This window comes from Calliphora vicina, chromosome 5 (assembly GCF_958450345.1).
Source record: "Calliphora vicina chromosome 5, idCalVici1.1, whole genome shotgun sequence".
NCBI classification, from domain to species: Eukaryota; Metazoa; Arthropoda; class Insecta; order Diptera; family Calliphoridae; genus Calliphora; species Calliphora vicina.
In genome coordinates this window covers 37812438-37831881 of record NC_088784.1, presented here as the reverse complement: position 1 = coordinate 37831881, position 19444 = coordinate 37812438, and the positions used below count along the sequence as shown (strand labels likewise).

At 28.7% G+C, this 19444-nt stretch overlaps 1 protein-coding gene across 1 annotated transcript in view; it reads left to right on the top strand.

Moving 5' to 3' along the window:
• The window catches only part of Mmp2 (Matrix metalloproteinase 2), a 759503-nt gene that overhangs the window by 725704 nt on the left and 14355 nt on the right, over positions 1 to 19444 (top strand). The window contains exon 5 of the mRNA XM_065512268.1: positions 7066 to 7223. Coding sequence (XP_065368340.1) covers positions 7066 to 7223 — 158 coding nt within the window. The remainder of the gene's footprint in view (positions 1 to 7065; positions 7224 to 19444) is intronic.

The window sequence follows — 19444 nt, the reverse complement described above, 5'->3', positions numbered from 1 at the left end:
AATAGTATTCACCATTGATTTAACAGGCTGCTAGGCAAATTGAAAGCACTGAATTGGGTTCATCAACATATGGACAATTTCATGTCATCGTACGTGTCATTTATACGCCTATAGAGTGGAATAGATTATGCAACAATAAGAGTTTCTGAAAAATAATTTGGTCTTTAGTCCTCATCCATTCTGTGTAACTTTTGCTGCAAAATATTGAAGTTTGTTGATGAAAGGGGAAAGAGGAATGGAAAAGGTTACTCTGTTTCATGTACATTAAGTTTTTGTTGAGTATGTCATCCACATATATTCGTTCTGTCCATTCGTTCTTATGTTCCATTCAGAGGGTACTATATTTAAAAAAATAATAAGTCCTTTCGAAACATTGCACAGTGGTTCCGCCCATAGGCCAAAAATAAATAAAACGATCACAAAATATTTAGACAAAATACAAAAAAATTATCTCTTAAATATCCAATCTTTTTAATGGCAAACCGGTTTTTACTGGAAATCAAACGGGACTTTTTAAAAATAAAATTGAAAGCATGAGCAAATATTCATTTGCAAAGCGCAGCTGAACGCTGGAAGAATAATTCAAAGCAAAAGTGCACTTCAAAACGGTCGTGCAATTGCTGTAGTCTACAAAATTAAATTATTTTCAATGGATTTTGAAGTTAAAGGTATTTATTTTATCTTTAGAAAATAATAAAAACTAACTTGTGTTGTAATTCTTGTGAAATTAATGTTTTAGTTAACCTATATGTTTGTTACTTTTTTGTAAAACTTCATTATGTTTACTTAAAGTTTTAGTTGTGTTCCCCCAAAATTCCCCCATAGGTTTCTTTTTCATTGTATTTATCTGATTCTTAAGATAATAAAAAAGCTGAAGTTAGTTGCGGAAATTTGCGGATGGGCGTGTAATCTGAAATATACTAACCCGCCCCACAGAGGGATGGCTTCATACATTTTTTTGCAAAAATTATAAGGAGTGGTTGTAGAGCTCTGAAATTTGGCACAGATAATTATATGGACCAAACTAAGAAACAAATAAAATTTTATCAAAATCGACCACGCCCAACGCCCACTGCCCATACAATCAAGTAAAAGTCTATAAATTTTGTACATATATTTTCTGAAACAAAAGAAGAACGTATGCTAAGTTTTATTAAAGTCGGCCATGCCCACTGCATACCGCCCATGCAATCCAAATGCAATACATTTTTGAGCAAAAATTATAAGGGTGGTCGTAGAGCATTGAAATTTGGAACCGAGAATTATATTCACTAAATTAAGAAAAAAATAAAATTTTATCAAAATCGACCACGCCCACTGCCCATACAATCCAAATTGATTTTTTCGCATAAAATTGTTTACATCCAAGCAAAAGTCTAGAAATTTGGTACATACATTTATTGAAACCAAAAAGGAACGCATGTCGAGTTTCAATAAAATCGGTCACGCCCACCGCCCACGAAACCCATACATAGATAAGAATATTTTTGATATTTCTTTTATTATTCGACAATTTTAAGTTTTCATCCTGTTCCGAAAACTATTCTTTTTTTTAATCGAAACAAGACACTCCCACCTTTCATTTTATAAAAAAGAGCTTGGGGGAAAGTGGGGCTACATTTTTTTTTCTCCATGGAAAATCAAAAATAGAATAATAATTAGAGTCTTATCGATTTGGGCATATCTTCTTAACGGTTTATGGTTTCCCCATAATTTTTTTTTATTGATGTTGAAATGTTATATTTTTCAAATATGTTAAAGGTAAATAGTATTATTAGGAAAATTATACATATATAAAAAAATTAATTGCTTGAAAATATAAGTAAATTTTTGCTTAACACCCTTGCATGGACTTTAGTTCAATTTTCTAAAAATAAAATAAATTTTTTCTTAAAACTATAAGTGTACATTTCATCTATAAACATTTATCTACAAAATTGCATCATTTGATTGTTGAAATTAAGTGTTTGAAAATTTGACTTTTGCATCGGTACATAAAAATCTGATCCATAGAGCTGAGGTAAGCAAACATGTAGTAGTGTCAATAGGTGAATTATCGGAGGAAGCAGCTGAAGCGAAAAATATTCATATAAAACAGTTTAGATTGCAACATCCCCGAAAAATATCGTGCAATGCTACAAATACAGAACTTTTAAATAGCGTGTTTTAAGTTCAGATCCATTTATTTCTGGAGGACAAACTTACCAACAAAGAAAACAAGTAGTTTAAGTCAAGGAGTTTTAAATTTGATTAATATTTGATATATGTATATTAATGTCTTATTTTACCTTACCTCATATTGCATTATATAACTTTGTATAACTTTTTAATTTAGTTTTTTTTCAGTGTATAATTCAGTAATTAAAATGGAATAAAAATTTACTTAAATTGTTTAAAACAAACGAATTTTCATACTGAAATATTTTATTTCAAAAATTCATAAAACATGTCTAAAAGCCAATCAACTCTTGAAAGATCAAAGGGCTACTGTGGTTACAGTTGTTAAAATTTTTTCTTAAAAATTTGCAAACTTTAAGTTCTTCGGGCATACTATGCGGTGACAAATTTTAAAGACCTTAGCTTTTTTAGTTTTGGAGATATGGATTATTGACCGCTTGTTCATATAAGGGAAACCACTGTGCATTGTTGTCCAAAATATCGAGCGAAATAAGGTTATATCGCACGTGACATAAAACGGAAGTCATTTTGAGGTACATGTAGAAATATGCTAAAATTTTCGAATCGTGAGAGGCGTAGGTTAGGTTCCATGGGTAGCCACTCTTCAAGCAGTTCACTTGGGTCCATTCAAAACTGATCCCATTGTGATACCCAATGGGCAAACATCCGTGCATTCATTATACGTCCGTTGTTTCCAGGCTAAACCAACCACATTCTCTGATGAAAGAGTAGATTCGTCTAAGACTCGATAGCTCATCTAAGCATGATAGGAATGGTATTCCGAGGATGCGTTCCCTCAGGTTTATCAGAGCCGGGCATTGGCAGAATATGTGTGACACCGTCTCATCCTCTTCCTCATTAAGACAGCTCCTACAGTAGTCATTGTACCGTAGGCCCAATCTCCTAGCATGTGTCCCAATTATACAGTGTCCTGTAATGAAGAAGACAATTAGCTTTATTTGCTCACGACGAAATTCCATAAGTAGATTCGTCCTGCTGGCATCATATACGGGCCAATTAGACCTCGTTATAACACAGGAAGACTCATTGGTCCACCTGCTTTGTGCAGATTCATATAGTGTCCGCTGAAAAGCCATCTTGCATTTAACAAGGGAAACACCAGAAAAGGGGTCGATCTCCTCATCATTATCATCGCGCCCCTTTTGGCCAGATCGTCTGTTATACAATTACCCTGATTTGAAATATTTTTCCTTTACAATCCGTCATATTTAAATAAAAACAATCTTTGGATGATTTTATAATAAATAAAATTTAATATCGTACGTAACATACCGTACGTTACAGATTTATCTCTTATAATAAAACAATTATACATTCTGAAAACAATATACATTCTGTATATAATACAAAAACTAAAAAAATTAATAGAAAGTATGCATTCTGTTTCAATAAACAATTTTATAATAGCAAATAAACAATCAAAGTCAAATTCATTTCATCCTACAAGCTAATAGGGAGCTTAGTTTTCGCCGCAATTTTAGCATAAAACATTAAAAAATTAAATATAGTCAGTTTAAACTATTACTTTTGCCTTCAAAATGTTGTAATAATATCTAAATACTTTCGCATAGTAAAATTTTAGTGTTTTCTGCTATTCAAATCAATGTTTCAAAAAATGTTTCAAGGGTTTTTGTTTTTTCAGTCGTTGTCATTCTCGTGGAATTTCCCATATGGGGGATTTCATGTCAAGTGAACCAACTTTTGAAATCGATGTCTTCCGATCGGGATGAAATTTGCACCAAGGTTAGCTCTATTGGATAGTAACTCAGACACAATTTTTCAACAACATCGGTCGAGAACTCTCTGAGTTATAGGGGGTAAAATTTTGACAATTTGGTCAAACAGGGGTTTTTTCTTATCCATGTAACTTATTACCTATTGTTCTTAGCAAAATGTGTTCCAAATAGTATAGATAGCTATTTCTTCGATCTTTCGAAAAAAAATATTTAAAAAAAAAAATAAAAAATTTTTAATATTTTTTTTCCGAAATCAAAAACTTTTTTGACTTTTTTTTAAAATACGCTATTTTTTTATTTTTTTTTTTTTTCTTAAAATAAAGTTTAGATATTTTCCTTGAACACCTACTTGGTCGCTTAGTGGGATGCGAGTGGGATATCTATCAAAATAAATATTTTGTAACTCAAGACTTACAATTTTTGACTTTTTTTTTTGCAAATACGATTTTTTTTCCAAATGGGCCTTTTTTTTAAAATTTTTTTTGTAGTCAAAAGAAAGCTTAGGTCCATTCCTTTAAGATATTTTTAGTCCCTTAGTGGGATGCGAGTAGGATATCTATCAAAATAAATATTTTGTAACGCAAGACATACAATTTTTTAATTTTATATACAATTTTTGATTTTGCCAAAAAATCAAAAATTGTATATCTTGAGTTACAAAATATTTATTTTGATAGATATCCCACTCGTATCCCACTAAGGGACCTAAAATATCTTAAAGGAATGGACCTAAGCTTTCTTTTGACTAAAAAAAAATTTTTAAAAAAGGGCCCATTTTGAAAAAAAATTCGAATTTGCAAAAAAAAAGTCAATAATTGAATGTCTTGAGTTACAACATTTTTATTTTAATAGATATCCTACTCACATCTTCCTAAGTGACAAAATAGGTCTTAAAGGAAAAGACCTAAGCTTTCTTTTGAGCAAAAAAAAATTTTAAAAAAAAGTCCCATATTGGAAAAAAATTTCGATTTTGCAAAAAAAAATTAAAAAATTGTATGTCTTGCGTTACAAAATATTTATTTTGATAGATATCCCACTCGCATCCCACTAAGGGACTAAAAATATCTTAAAGGAATGGACCTAGGCTTTCTTTTGAGCAAAAAAAAAAAATTAAAAAAGGGCCCATATTGGAAAAAAATTTTGATTTTGCCAAAAAAAATTAAAAAATTGTATGTCTTGCGTTACAAAATATTTATTTTGATAGATATCCTACTCGCATCCCACTAAGGGACTAAAAATATCTTAAAGGAATGGACCTAAGCTTTCTTTTGACTACAAAAAAAATTTTAAAAAAAAGGCCCATTTGGAAAAAAAATCGTATTTGCAAAAAAAAAATCAAAAATTGTAAGTCTTGAGTTAAAAAATATTTATTTTGATAGATATCCCACTCGCATCCCACTAAGCGACCAAAAGGGTCTTCAAGGATAATATCTAAGCTTTTGTTTGACCTAAAAAAAAAGATTAAAAAAGGGTCCATTTTGAAAAAAAAAGTCAACAAAGTTTTTGATTTTGCAAAAAAAGTCAAAAATTTTATGTTTTGAGTTACAAAATATTTATTTTGATAGATATCCCACTCGCATCCCACTAAGCGACCAAGTAGGTGTTCAAGGAAAATATCTAAACTTTATTTTAAGAAAAAAAAAAAAATAAAAAAAAATAGCGTATTTTAAAAAAAAGTCAAAAAAGTTTTTGATTTCGGAAAAAAAATATTAAAAATTTTTTATTTTTTTTTTAAATATTTTTTTTCGAAAGATCGAAGAAATAGCTATCTATACTATTTGGAACACATTTTGCTAAGAACAATAGGTAATAAGTTACATGGATAAGAAAAAACCCCTGTTTGACCAAATTGTCAAAATTTTACCCCCTATAACTCAGAGAGTTCTCGACCGATGTTGTTGAAAAATTGTGTCTGAGTTACTATCCAATAGAGCTAACCTTGGTGCAAATTTCATCCCGATCGGAATACATCGATTTCAAAAGTTGGTTCACTTGACATGAAATCCCCCATATATGTTTCCCTGATTTAACTGTCTAACAAAAACGATCTTAGTCGGTAAGATTATGGCAATAGTTATGATTTGCCACCGGCCTTGAATATGGCCTTCCAAGAGACTTGATCTGAACAGTTTCAAAAGTTTCTGGAAACATGGATAAATTCCATGCTGGTCAGGAGATTAGTCATGGTAACCACTATGAAGTGGATTCGTATTCACAGGTAATGATCTCGTAAATTGAGTTTAATTTACAGTTACACTTATCTTGGCGAGTCAGTGAAAGTTCCATGTGAATATTTACACATACAAAGTCCATAGTTATATTCTTGCTTTCGGAAAGTGCCGATACTTTTCAGAAATATTGCCAATTTCCAATCTAAATTATGGGGCAGCCCTGATTCTCTTCTTAACTCATTCGCTATGAATGATTCTAAACACTCATAAAATTCACATAAATGTTTATTTATTAACATTTAATATGGTGTCAAAAGATAAACAAAAATTTAACAGATTTTTCAAAATCTTTAAAGCATAAACTTTTAGCTGTCAGTAAAAGTTTATCTTTAATAGTTGAAAAAAAACATAACATAAACAACAAATGTATGCAATTTGCAATACAATTTTTACTATTTTCCATTAAAATACTTACCAACATTTACAACTTGTAGTTAAAATACAACAGACACAATTATGAATAACACTTTTAATAACGCCTTTAATTACATGCCAGCAGTATAAATATTTTAAAACTCTTGTGTAAACGACAACTGTAAATAGTTTCCTTTTTCAGTAAAAAAAAATATTATAAAAATCGCGCACTATTTTTTTTATTACCATTAAAACTAAAATATTTTGCCAAACTTTGCTTAATAAAAGTTTTACAGTTTTTATCTCGCACACTCTTCAGTTTGAAGAATGATTATAAAGTGTAAATTTACTAATAGAATATTTAATCATTTTCTAAAATAAACTTCTTCATCTTTTATCTTGTTATTTTTTCGTTTCCAACGTTAACAGCTTTTCAATATTAATGATATAAATTTCCATTTTACTACCACTTGTTTGGAAAAGTTTTTCTTCTTCACATTAAACATTTTTTTTCTTTTTTCTTTTTTATTTTTGTACTTTTATAGACGTGATCATGGTGATGGCTATAAATTTGATGGTCCTGGTCTAATTTTAGCACATGCCTTCTATCCAGGTGCTGGACGTGGCGGAGATGCTCATTTTGATGATGATGAAAATTGGGCAGTTACACCAGAACAATTGAACGAAGAGGAGGAGGATAGAGGTAAGTCTATACTTTTTTTTTGGTTTTTTGGTTATAAATATTGGCGAAATAAAAGTGTAAATGAAGGATGGTGAGAAATAAGTAGACAATAAACATTTATGGCCGGATAATAATTTAATTATCTGTTAAGAACTTAAAGTGTTTTAAAAATAATATTTTAACACAGTAGAAATGTATAAAAAATATTGAAAATAATTCTCCGCACAATATTGATAAATTATTCATAAATAATAAATTTGTCCATGTTTCATCTTTGTTTTCATGTCCTTATTAATCGTATATTTCCATATTATTTGTTTAGCACATTTTTATTGTGAATAAAATAATATCTCACTTTTTTTAATCGGCTAACAATTGTAGAATTTATTCAACTTTACTTTGACCTTCCATATAATTTGAATTTAGACGCTTAAAAATATGCTATAAAAAAACAGAAAATCTAAAACATTTTTAACTTGAATAAATGTATGATAACTTGGATAAATTACACAGTACCTTCCCCTGTTCAGGTCCATAGGTAGCAAACCGTTTAAAATTCAAGGAAACAATCAACTAAAAACATGTACCTAAGATCTCAATAAATAACTTTCCAGGACATATGAACTTCCTAGGAATGATTCTTAACACCATTTATAAGTTAGTAAGAAAAAACTAAAGGAATTAAGTGTTTTGGGCCATAAACTATTAAATTATTAAAAACTAAAGCATACTTTTAGGCAGCTTTAAACAATTTATATCGAATTTTTTAATTTTTTGGCGATTTTGATCTTTAAGATGAAGTTTATTTGATTTTATATGTTCACAATTTTTGTTCTTTATGACAAGGGCTATAAGTTACATCAGAGAGTAAATCAAAATTGCGAACTGTTTGCAAGATATGAGCCTGAGAAAATGATCACTCATTTTGTAAAAATGACATCAAGGCCCCAAATCTTTGGGGTCCCATAAAAAAATTTGGGCAAAAAAAAAATAGACACGGGTCTTTAAAATTATCTCAAAAAATATAAGTACATATAAGCCTCCATTTACGCGGTACTTTATTTACGCGAATTCGATATAACACTAACTCAAATTAGCAACCATTTTTTCAAATATGCGATTTTTTTTACACGATTTTTATAACGCGGATTACTTTTTTGAAAACTTCGTTAATTTTTATGAATTTTTTGTTATGTTTTGATCTTTTTTATGTATAATTATAATAATATAATGCACAATTTTCGATAAAAAAATAATTTTTCTAGTTGAGTTTTTTTAATTTACTTTTGTTTTAAGTAACTTTTTAAAAGTACAATAAAATAAGTATACTTAAAGTATATATCGTCGCCTTAAATACCGACGTAACTACATTTTTATTGTTTTTACGGGATACGTTATAAAATCAATAATAATAATAGAGTATTCTTGGCAACTGTTTAATCAGTCAAAAACTTGATTTTGAATTTTTGTGTAGTTACGTCCGCTTTCTATTTAACGCAATTTTTAGGTCTCAATTTATTTTTTGTTATGTGACCGATGTATTGTTTTACGCGAAATAAAAAATCATTGGCCCCACAAAAGCATTTCGTTCTAAATTAGAACCTCGTTTACGCGAATTTGATTTACACGCTATTTTTTTGGGCCCAACAAACCGCGTAAATGGAGGCCTACCTGTATTAGCTTTGCGTGTTTTTTTGCATCTCTGAAAGCTTATACCAAAAGCTTTTCCATTAATATTTCAATATATCGGACCAGTTGTTAAAGAAATTCCGTATGTATTATCATGTATAATTTCTTTTTATACCCTTCACCTTCGCGAATTTTTGTAATTTCCACAATATAATTTTCCGACCCTATAAAGTATATATATTCTGGATCGTTATAGATAGCGAAGTCGATTAAGCCATGTCCATCTGTCTGTCCGTCTGTCGTTGAAATCAATTTTCTAGAGACCCCAGATATCTTCGGGATCCAAATCTTCAATAATTCTGTCAGACATGCTTTCGAGAAGTTTGCTATTTAAAATCAGCAAAATCGGTTCACAAATGGCTGAGATATGAGGAAAAAACCAGAACAACCTCAATTTTTGACCTATATCTGGATTCCTAAGTCTTTAATTTAATATAGACAATATGGATATCTAATGATAAATATTTCAAAGACATTTGCAACGACGTATATAAGACCATAGTAAGTTGGACCTACAATAGGTCAAAATCGAAAAAAATATATATTTTTTAAAAAAAAATTTAAAAAAAAAAATTAAAAAAAAAAGATTTTAAATAACAATTCGAAAAATTTTTTTTACAAAAACTTTGGAAAAAAAAATTAATTTTGTTTACCTTATTAGTGGTTATTTTATTTTGTATTTTGAAGTATAATTTGGTGAAGGGTATATAAGATTCTACACAGCCGAATATAGCTCTCTTACTTGTTTTGCGTAATCTGATACAAACCATAGGAATTTCTAATAAGTTTGTTTTCCTATGTCTTGATTTGTCACCTCATCCTTGATTTATAAATAAACAAATATGAGATAAATATAGTGTGAAAAATTCTGACCTCTTGTTTAAAATAACTTTTTTGTAGATTGATTGATGGTGATTTTAAGGCTTCATTTCATTTTCACCAACTAACGTCTGTTTATTTTGTCACAGATGGAAAATATTATATGGCTTCACTTTGTAGGCCTCCTACCATGTCCATATTTACACATTCTAAAAGATGTGATACTCATTCCACTCTGCCTTCTCGCAGAAGATGTTCTAGAAGGACTTTGCATATCCTTCTAAAAAATGTCTTGCACATTGAAACTTGTATTGCAAAATAAAATTCAAACATGTCTGTTTATAATAAAATTTATTTTACTCTCTTTATTTAAACTGTTACATGAAACCTGAAGAAGATAAAAAAATCTTCTTATGCATGCGTGAAGTATTTTTTTATGTATAAAACTACACACGTGATACTTTAAAGTCAATTCCATAGGATTTATGCTGAATTCATTAGGAATATTTTCGCCAATAAACATCCATAAAAGCTTGCATCAGCAGACCTTCAATTAGCATTTAATATCACTGTGTGTAATTATTTGAATCATGGAAATATAACCATATACGGGCACCACTACGTATAAAAGACCAAAAAAAAGGCCTGTGTCTTCCAGTTTTGCCCAAAGTAATGCACTTTTTTGGTGACATTTTTGCAAAAAGTGATAATTTTCTCAGGATTATATCTTGCAAACAGTTGGGAATTTTGATTTACTCTCTGAGGCAAAGTTCAATTTAGAATTTTTTATAATTTTGTATCAATTATGGGTTTTCTTCAAGGTTGTCTACCGATTCGAAACAGTTTATGAGTAATGTTAATTTTAATTATTTAGGTAACGCTATTTTAATAATAACGATAACTTTGGTTCGACTGAAATTATAATTTCGAAATGGCTGATAGGTAACAGTTACGCTAATTAGAATTCTTTTTTTATTTAACGGTATCAGAAAAGCGTGTATCGAATTAAAATGTTAATTTTCTGACACTTCACTACTTTTTTAACACGGCGATGTACTTACCACAACCGCTTTTAAATATGTCATTACATTGATATTAATAAAACTATTTTCAAGTAACGAATTTAATTATTCATTGATCGTGGCTTCATTTGATATTTTTCGTTGCAAAAATCATAACTTTTGAACCAAATAAGATAATCAAATACTTCATCCGCAATCTCAAAAGCCCTGTTATTAGTTGTCGCTTCTATGCATGCAGAGACCAGGGCTTCCCTGCGGGTTCCAGTCTATGTATTTCTTGACAATGTCATCGTTTGGTTTTCGGCTTTCTTATTTCTATATTTAATAGGCTGCTGGTTTGCCACCATCCAAAGTTGGTTTTTTGGCATTTGTTGAGAAACACTTGAAGACATTGTGTATCACGTGATGCCATGTTGCAGGTCTCGCATCCATACAACAGAGTAGATTTTATGTTGAAATTAAATAATTTGAAATTATTTGATAATTCAATATTGTTGTTAATAGGTTGTATAGTAAGTCAATGGCATTTGTTTTAAGTAATACTCAATTTTAATGCCTTTAATTCTCAAATTTTTTTAAAACGCTTTTCCTGTAAAAAATTTTTTTAACCACATTTTAGTTGGTTTAGATTAAAGAATTATTGTCTAGGCTTTTTTTATTTAATTTTCATATGAACATCTGTTAAATATAATTATGCATAAATTAATGCATATGTTTGTGCCTATTTATAAACATTAGAGTGCTTCAAGATTTTATCAACGAAAAGAGCTTCAATATATCGGCCATAATTCCTTCCGGAATTGTTTCTTGGATTCTAAAAATGTATTCTACAAAATATTAGTATGAATGAATAACACTAATCTGAACCACACAGATTGAAGATTTTTCAGATCTTTCATTAAAATTTGCCATTAAATCAGTGGTCGTTACTCGGGTGCCAAACATGATTGGTTGTTTATCTGTAAACAAGACAGATGTCAACGAAGTTCAAAAAATTTATAAAATTAAAAAAAAAATGACAATAAATACATAACTAGTCAGATTATACCGAAAAAATAAAAAAATCCTAGAAATTTAAGAATTTGTTTGTTGATATGGGAAGTGAAAGGGTTAGACCATAGGGTACAACTAGAGGCGCAACTGAGAGTAAAATAATTACTCTCTTCACACGTACTTGTGATATGTGAATTCAACATACTTGTGAGAGAATTAAACACATAAAAATACTTGAAATTTTAACTTCGATATTCCGATTAAATAGAGACTTTATTACACTTCTACACAATATTTGGCATTTTTTTTGAATACTTTTCAGCACACTTTTTTTCCGAAACACGTTAATATTGCTCAAACGAAAAAAAAAATATTTTTTATTAATTTTTGACACTTAATTTTATTTATGGTGGAATTTAATTTATAGAACAGAGTTTCAATTCTTGGCATTGAAAAGAGAAGAAAATTTAAATAAATTAAAAGTAGAACATTTTTATACAACTCTGTGTGTCTGGTGAAAATTAAAAAGGCACCAATACAATATCAAAACCATAGGGTACAACTAGAAGCGCAACTGAAAGTAAGCTGAGAGTAACAATAATTTTCTCTTCACACGTACTTGTGATATGTGAATTCAACATACTTGTGAGAGAATTAAACACATCAAAGTACTTCAAATTTTAACTTTGATTTTCCGACTAAATACAGACCGCACCACTTTATTACACTTCTACACAATATTTGGCAATTTTTTTGAATACTTTGCAGGACACTTTTGTTTTCAAAATACATTAATTTTGCTCAAATGAAAAAAAATATTTTTTATTAAATTTTGACACTTAATTTTATTGTGGTAGAATTTAATTTATGGACCAGAGTTTCAATTTTTGGTATTGAAAATAGAACAAAATTTAAATAAATCAAAATTTAAACATTTTTATACAACTCTGTGTGTCTGCTGAAAATTAAAAAGGCACCAATACAATATCAAAACTATATACTAATACATCCTCACGACTTAGGTTTTTGACAACAGACTTAGGTTTTCTCCCTCTCAGTAATGCTTCTATGGATATATTATTCTATGGGTTAGACGTTCCCGATTGCTGTCAATTATTATGCATATTTTTATTTCAGTGTGTATCACAACATTCTAAAATTTAGCAAGAGTAAAAATTATTGGTATATTGTACAAATTGTTGCCAAGAATTAAGTTTTTCCCAAAATCCTCCGAATTAAAATCGCAGGTACAGCTATTTTATGAGATGCATTCACCGTATTATTTTTCAATTTACTACACAGAAAAAACTATTTCTTAAACCGTTTCAATTCAAATATTTGTCACATATTGAACTGGTTTCAATTATTTCATAATTAAATTAAGTATTAATTTGCTCAAAAACTAAATTTCTTGATATTTTCTATTGAATTTTGAGTTTTGAATTTGATTATTTTAACAATTGAATATACAATTTTCGTTATTGGTTGAATTTTAAATATAAACATTATTGAATAGATAATTTTCGTAAATGAAACACAAAAAATAACAAAAATGTGTTTTTTGAAATTCAACCAATAACGAAAATTGTATATTCAATTGTTAAAATAATCAAATTCAAAACTCAAAATTCAATAGAAAATATCAAGAAATTTTGTTTTTGAGCAAATGAATACTTGATTTAATTATGAAATAATTGAAACCAGTTCAATATGGGATAAATGTTTGAATTGAAATATAATTTTTCTGTGTATATGAGATAAACTTAACTTAAATTTATTTAACAATATTTTCAACAGTTTGAAATTCGAAATGGCTAAACATGGTCCTAATTAGATAAAAATTCATAAGTGATAATTTAAGACTCCGGTAAATAAGCAACTAGTTTTGTATGTGTCAGAAAATTTTGCATAAAATAACTGGCAAAATGCAGATTCCCCATTTGTAAATATTACTTCAAACTTCAGAGCCGCATCGACACTTGTTATTCTAAACCAGATACCAATAATTGGGGGGAGGGTGTTGGTTATGGTCAATATTCAAATAAATTTGTTGAAGCAGTCTAATCTGTATGTATGTAGTCTATTATATACTAATTAATTACATTAGTACTAAATAAATGCAACATGATAACGTGGTTTTCAGCGAATGAACTGCGGTTTTGCAATTTACTAACAAAATGTGTTAGATACACACAACAACAACAACTACAATATATTTAGAAGCAGCAAAAACAAAACAAAATAATTATATTCACAAATTTACATCACACAAATAAAATAAACATATTCTAACCGCGGCACACTGGGGCAAATTGTTTACACTACTTTTCTAAATAATTAAAAGTATAATGGAATTAGTAGGTCCAGCAGACAAAACAGTGCATATTTCATGATTTTTTTAAATAAAATTATCATATCTTACCATTTTGTATTTAATATTTTTCCCAGCTATATTTTTTAAATCATTGGTTATCAAAAATTTACTTAAATCAAAATTAATAACAATTTTCCCCATTGTGCTTTCAAAACATTAAAATGTGTAAATTGTTTTATATACTCCTAAAAAATTTATATACATATCTGTATCACATACATACATATGTTAGCACATTATTATACATATGTTATTTAAATATGTATGTACATCTATACTTATCGGTATACAGAATAAAATATAGAGTGTAAATTTCAGAATTTCATTTTAAAGTTTATTAACACAATATGAATGTGTACAGAAATAATTTGCATTCACTACATCGTATTATTCTACAGATGCTACTCATTAAATGCACTCAGTACTAACATTCTGTGCATATTATAAAATAAATTCCCGATCTGTACCACAGTCAGTTACGCAATAGGGAAAAAACAACAAATTCATTCCTTTGTAGAATGAATTCCTTATTGATTTATTAAATTTTTCTTTAATACAAATCCATTACATAATTGCTTTACACAATTCATTGAATAATTACATTTTCCTTCAAATCAAATCTATTACAAATAAGCTGTAAACATTTTTTTCAATTCAATTTGTAATTGATTAAAAACAAAAACAAATTAAATAAAACAGAAATGTTTTAATTCAATTTGGATTAGATTTGAATTTAAAAAAATATATTTATAAATTCTGTTATAAATGAACTATATTATTATTAGAATGAAGTTAAATAACACTAGTTTACAAGGTTTTCGTTCATGAAATGAAACATATGGGGATTTGTGTATTTAGGTCTTCTAACTTCGGAAAAAATATTTAAAAAAATCCTGGACGTCAAACTTTTGAGATATTTATTAAAAACGAAACATATAAAAATGTAAATTAAATTAGCACAAAAAATTAAAATTGAAGTGTTTAGTGCTCTTTTTATAATTATTTTCATTTGTCTCCCTCACGACACTTCAACAGTAGTCTCGTAGCATATTCTAATCCCAAAAACCTTAAAAATTCCTCTCGAAAAACTTCAAATCTTGATGGAAACGCTCTCCATGTTCGTCACTTATGAGTCCGAGGTTTTCCGGGAAAAAATCCACATGAGAATGTAAAAAGTGAATTTTGAGGGATATATTTACACCCATCAGTTCAAAATTATGTAATAAATTCGCAACAATATCTCTATAATTTTGACTTTTCTTATTCCCCAAAAATTCTTGAACAACAAGTTTAAAAGAATTCCATGCTGCATTTTCAACATCGGTTAATAGACACTCAAATTTGGTATCAACCAAAATTTTTCTTATTTGAGGACCCACATATATCCCTTCTTTTAGTTTAGCCTCAGAAAGACTCGGGAACACTTGATGGTTTTTGTCTTATCTAAAGCTTTTACGAAATTTTTTAATGTAAATAAGCATTTTGCAGTGTTTGTGTTATAGGAGAACCTCGATTTGACTGAATAATTTTTCCGCAAATAAAACAAAAATGGTCTAGGTTTATTTTACACTTTCTAGAAGACATTTTAAAATAGTTTTTACTTTAGAATTTTGTATTTAATAGCGATTTATTAACGTTTATCTATAGGAAAGATTTACCTTTAAACAGTATTTATTTTTTCCCCGTTAATTTTTTTGGAATTTGTCAAAAGAATACAACTCTGAAAGTATCTAGTAGCTTCGCCAGAGTTTTGAGTACCCAAAAACGATGTCAATACTTAATTACTACAATTCGGTACACTACAGTATGCATTAGTAGTATTCAGGGCAGGTGAAAAATAAAAACCCATATATCTCAAAATTTTGACGTATAGGTGGGAAACAAAAAATGGTCAATTAACTAGCGTCCCTAGCTCTTCTCAAAAATATAAGTTTCATTCCATGAGCAAACAAAAATGTTTGATTTGTAAATTAGTGTAATTAATTATTTGAATTAAGATTTTAGTGCATTAAGCTCAAATTCGATTTAGCTCTGATGGGAATACAAATAAAACATATCCCCCAACAGAAAACTTTCTTTACCACTATAATTTTAGCTCCATCTGGATAGCTCAATCAACTAAACCTTATTAATAGTAATCATACAGCCCAGATTTGACACGCATTGATTCCAGATTTATGAACCGAAGTTCTCATCTAACAAACAAATTAAAGTATAGAAGATTGTCATTGTAGGGTATGACTTGAGAGCAATTTTCCAAAAATTCTTAATGCTGATCCGAAATGTTTGGTTTGAATATGATCAAAATCGGTCCAATCAAGAAAGTAATTAGAACAAAATATCCATCCTCCTGACCTTTAAAAACAATTAAAACACTATAGAGCCAACTGAGATCAACATTTTTTGAACCGGTAAAAAGTTTTGGATGAAAGCATGAATCTAGCAAGAGGAAATTTATCACTGATATTTGCTACACCATTTCCAATTGAATTTCAAAAATTTCTAATTACATATATTTCAGAAATATTCAATTGAATTTCAGACAATTCTTAAATACAAATGGAGGATACCGAAATACAAATTGGAATTTTAGAAATATGTATATTGAAATTCAATTGGAAATTTCTGTAATTTAATTGGAAATTTCTGAAATAAAATTAGAACTGGTGTAGTAATAGATAACATAAAATTGTCCAGATACCAAATAAATATAAATATAATATCGGCACAACCGAATATAACACTCTTAAGGTAGGATCACACGATTGCCGCAATGCACCAATTATTGGTCTATTTTATACGTCAATCGTGTGATTTCACAACTTATTGGCTCATATGTCAAATCACAACAATATTGTGCTTATTTGGCCCAATCAAATGCAACCCTGGTGCGGCAATCATGTGAATGCTTGATAGGCAACATGCACCAATAAAAAAGTTCAAAATACACCAATATTTATTGTGTTCTAGCGCGGCTATCAAAGAAGACAATTAGCGCCAATATTAATTTTTCTAAATGAAATATTGTTTTTGTTTGCCACTCTCTGTCCACATCTTTTAACATTTCTTTATTAATTTTTTTATACGATAATTAAGGCCGACGCAATTTTCTTTTTTTATTTAACAATTACATTTATGTAAACAAAACAAAATTTAACATCTAGCACAACAGCTGTTTCTCTGAGTTGCCGTAAACTAGAACAATCTTATGAAATGCGACAATTATTGTCACTAAATCGCTTTGTGCCAATTTAGGACAATCAAATTTATATAAAATGAGGCAATCATGTGACTGCAGAGAATTTGATTGGGACAATTTCTTTATTGGGCCCCAATTCAGCACAATAAAAATTGTATTAAATTGGTGCATTGCGGCAATTGTGTGATCCTACCTTTACATGTTTTTTTTTCTGTGTCATAACATTCTGAATTTTTATACACTTCGCCATGAGTGGCAAGGGTATATATAAGTTTATCATTCCGTTTGTAGTTTCTACATTATATATTCAGGATCGTCTATATATTCTGGATCGTTATAGATAGCGAAGTCGATATATCCATGTCCGTCTGTATGTTGAAATCAACTTTCCGTAGACCCCAAATAACTTACATGATTCATACATCAATATATCGAGAATTTGTACTATTTCTGATCTATATCTGGATTACTAAGTTATTAATATAGACAATATCGATATCTAATGATAGATATTTCAAAGTCCATTGCAACGATGTATATAAGGCTATAGTAAGTTGGACCTACAATGGGACAAAAAGGGGAAAAATATTTATTAACCCGAATTTTTTTTCATAAACAAATTTTTTTTGTCATAAATTATTTTTCCAAAATAAAATTTTTTTAAAAATTAAAAATATTAAAAAAAATTGGAAAAAAACTTTTTTAAAAAAATTAAAAAACAATTTCGAAAAAAAAAATTGAAAGCAATTCAAAAAAAAATTAATTTTGTTTACCTAAAAATATTTAAAACAAATTATTTAAACGTATAATTTGGTGAAGGGTATATAACATTCGGCACAGTCTATAAATTTTTCGTTATTGCAAACATAATTATTCGCATATGGGCAATTCCACGAGAATTGCTACCACGACTGAAAACCCAAAAACCCTTGAAACTTTTTTTCAAAATTATTTGAAAGAAGAAAATAATAAAATGTTACTATGTGAAAGTATTTACATCATATTACAACATTTTAAAGACAAAAATAATAATTTAATCTGATTATATTTAATTTTTTAATGTTTTAGGCTAAAATTGAGGCGAAAACTAGGCTCCCAATTAGCTTGTAGTATGAAATGAATTTGACTCTGATTGTTTTTTTGCTATTGTCAAATTGTTTATTGAAACCGAATGTATATTTTCTATTCACTTTTTAGTTTTTGTATACATATATTTACAGAATATATATTGTTTTATTATAAGAAAAGAATCTGTCACGTACGGTATGTCACGTACGATATTAAATTTAATTTATTATAAAAACATCCAAAACATTGTAAAGGACAAATATTTCGTTTAGTGTAAGAAATTAAAAGAAAACATAACGACTCTCACGATTCGAATATTTTCGCATATTTCTACATGCAACTCAAAATGAGTTCCGTTTTATGTCACGTACGATATACCCTTATTTCGCTCAATATTTTGGACAACAATATTTCGATAAGAACTTTTTATTATTTTAAAATATAGTATCCTCTGAATAGAACATAAATACCAAATTATTTTTCTGATACTCTTATTTTTGCAAAATCTATTCCACTCTATAGGCGTACAAATGTCACGTACGATGATATGGAATTGCCCATATGTGTATTAAGTTTTATTGCTTATGGTGTAGGATAAATTAATGACCACATTCAACTAAATTTCCTGTTACCCTACACCCAATACTAACAAGCAACATTTAGCTGAACACATGTATGTATGTCTGCAACAATATGTTGCCGAAATTTATAATATCCCTGTGGGCTTCAACATTTATTTTATTTGTTTCTCATATTTGGCAATTATTTTAATATTCCCAGGAAAATTATTGTTATTTTTTGGTTGAAAATACCAAAAATAAAAAAAAGTAGCCAAATAATATTTATCCATTTGAAACAGTTTTATATTTAGGGTTTAGTAAGCAACCGTTGCACACACGGTCGTCGGACTCTTTAGTTGGTTGTGGTTTTGCAAAATTTGTGCAATAAATAAACCAAAATTTTAATAAATTTCCATTTATGTTTTATGAAATTAATGATAAATGTATGAAAATATAAAATAATGAAAAACGCGATAAAAATATATAGATTTAACCATATTTATTATCAATATTAAATA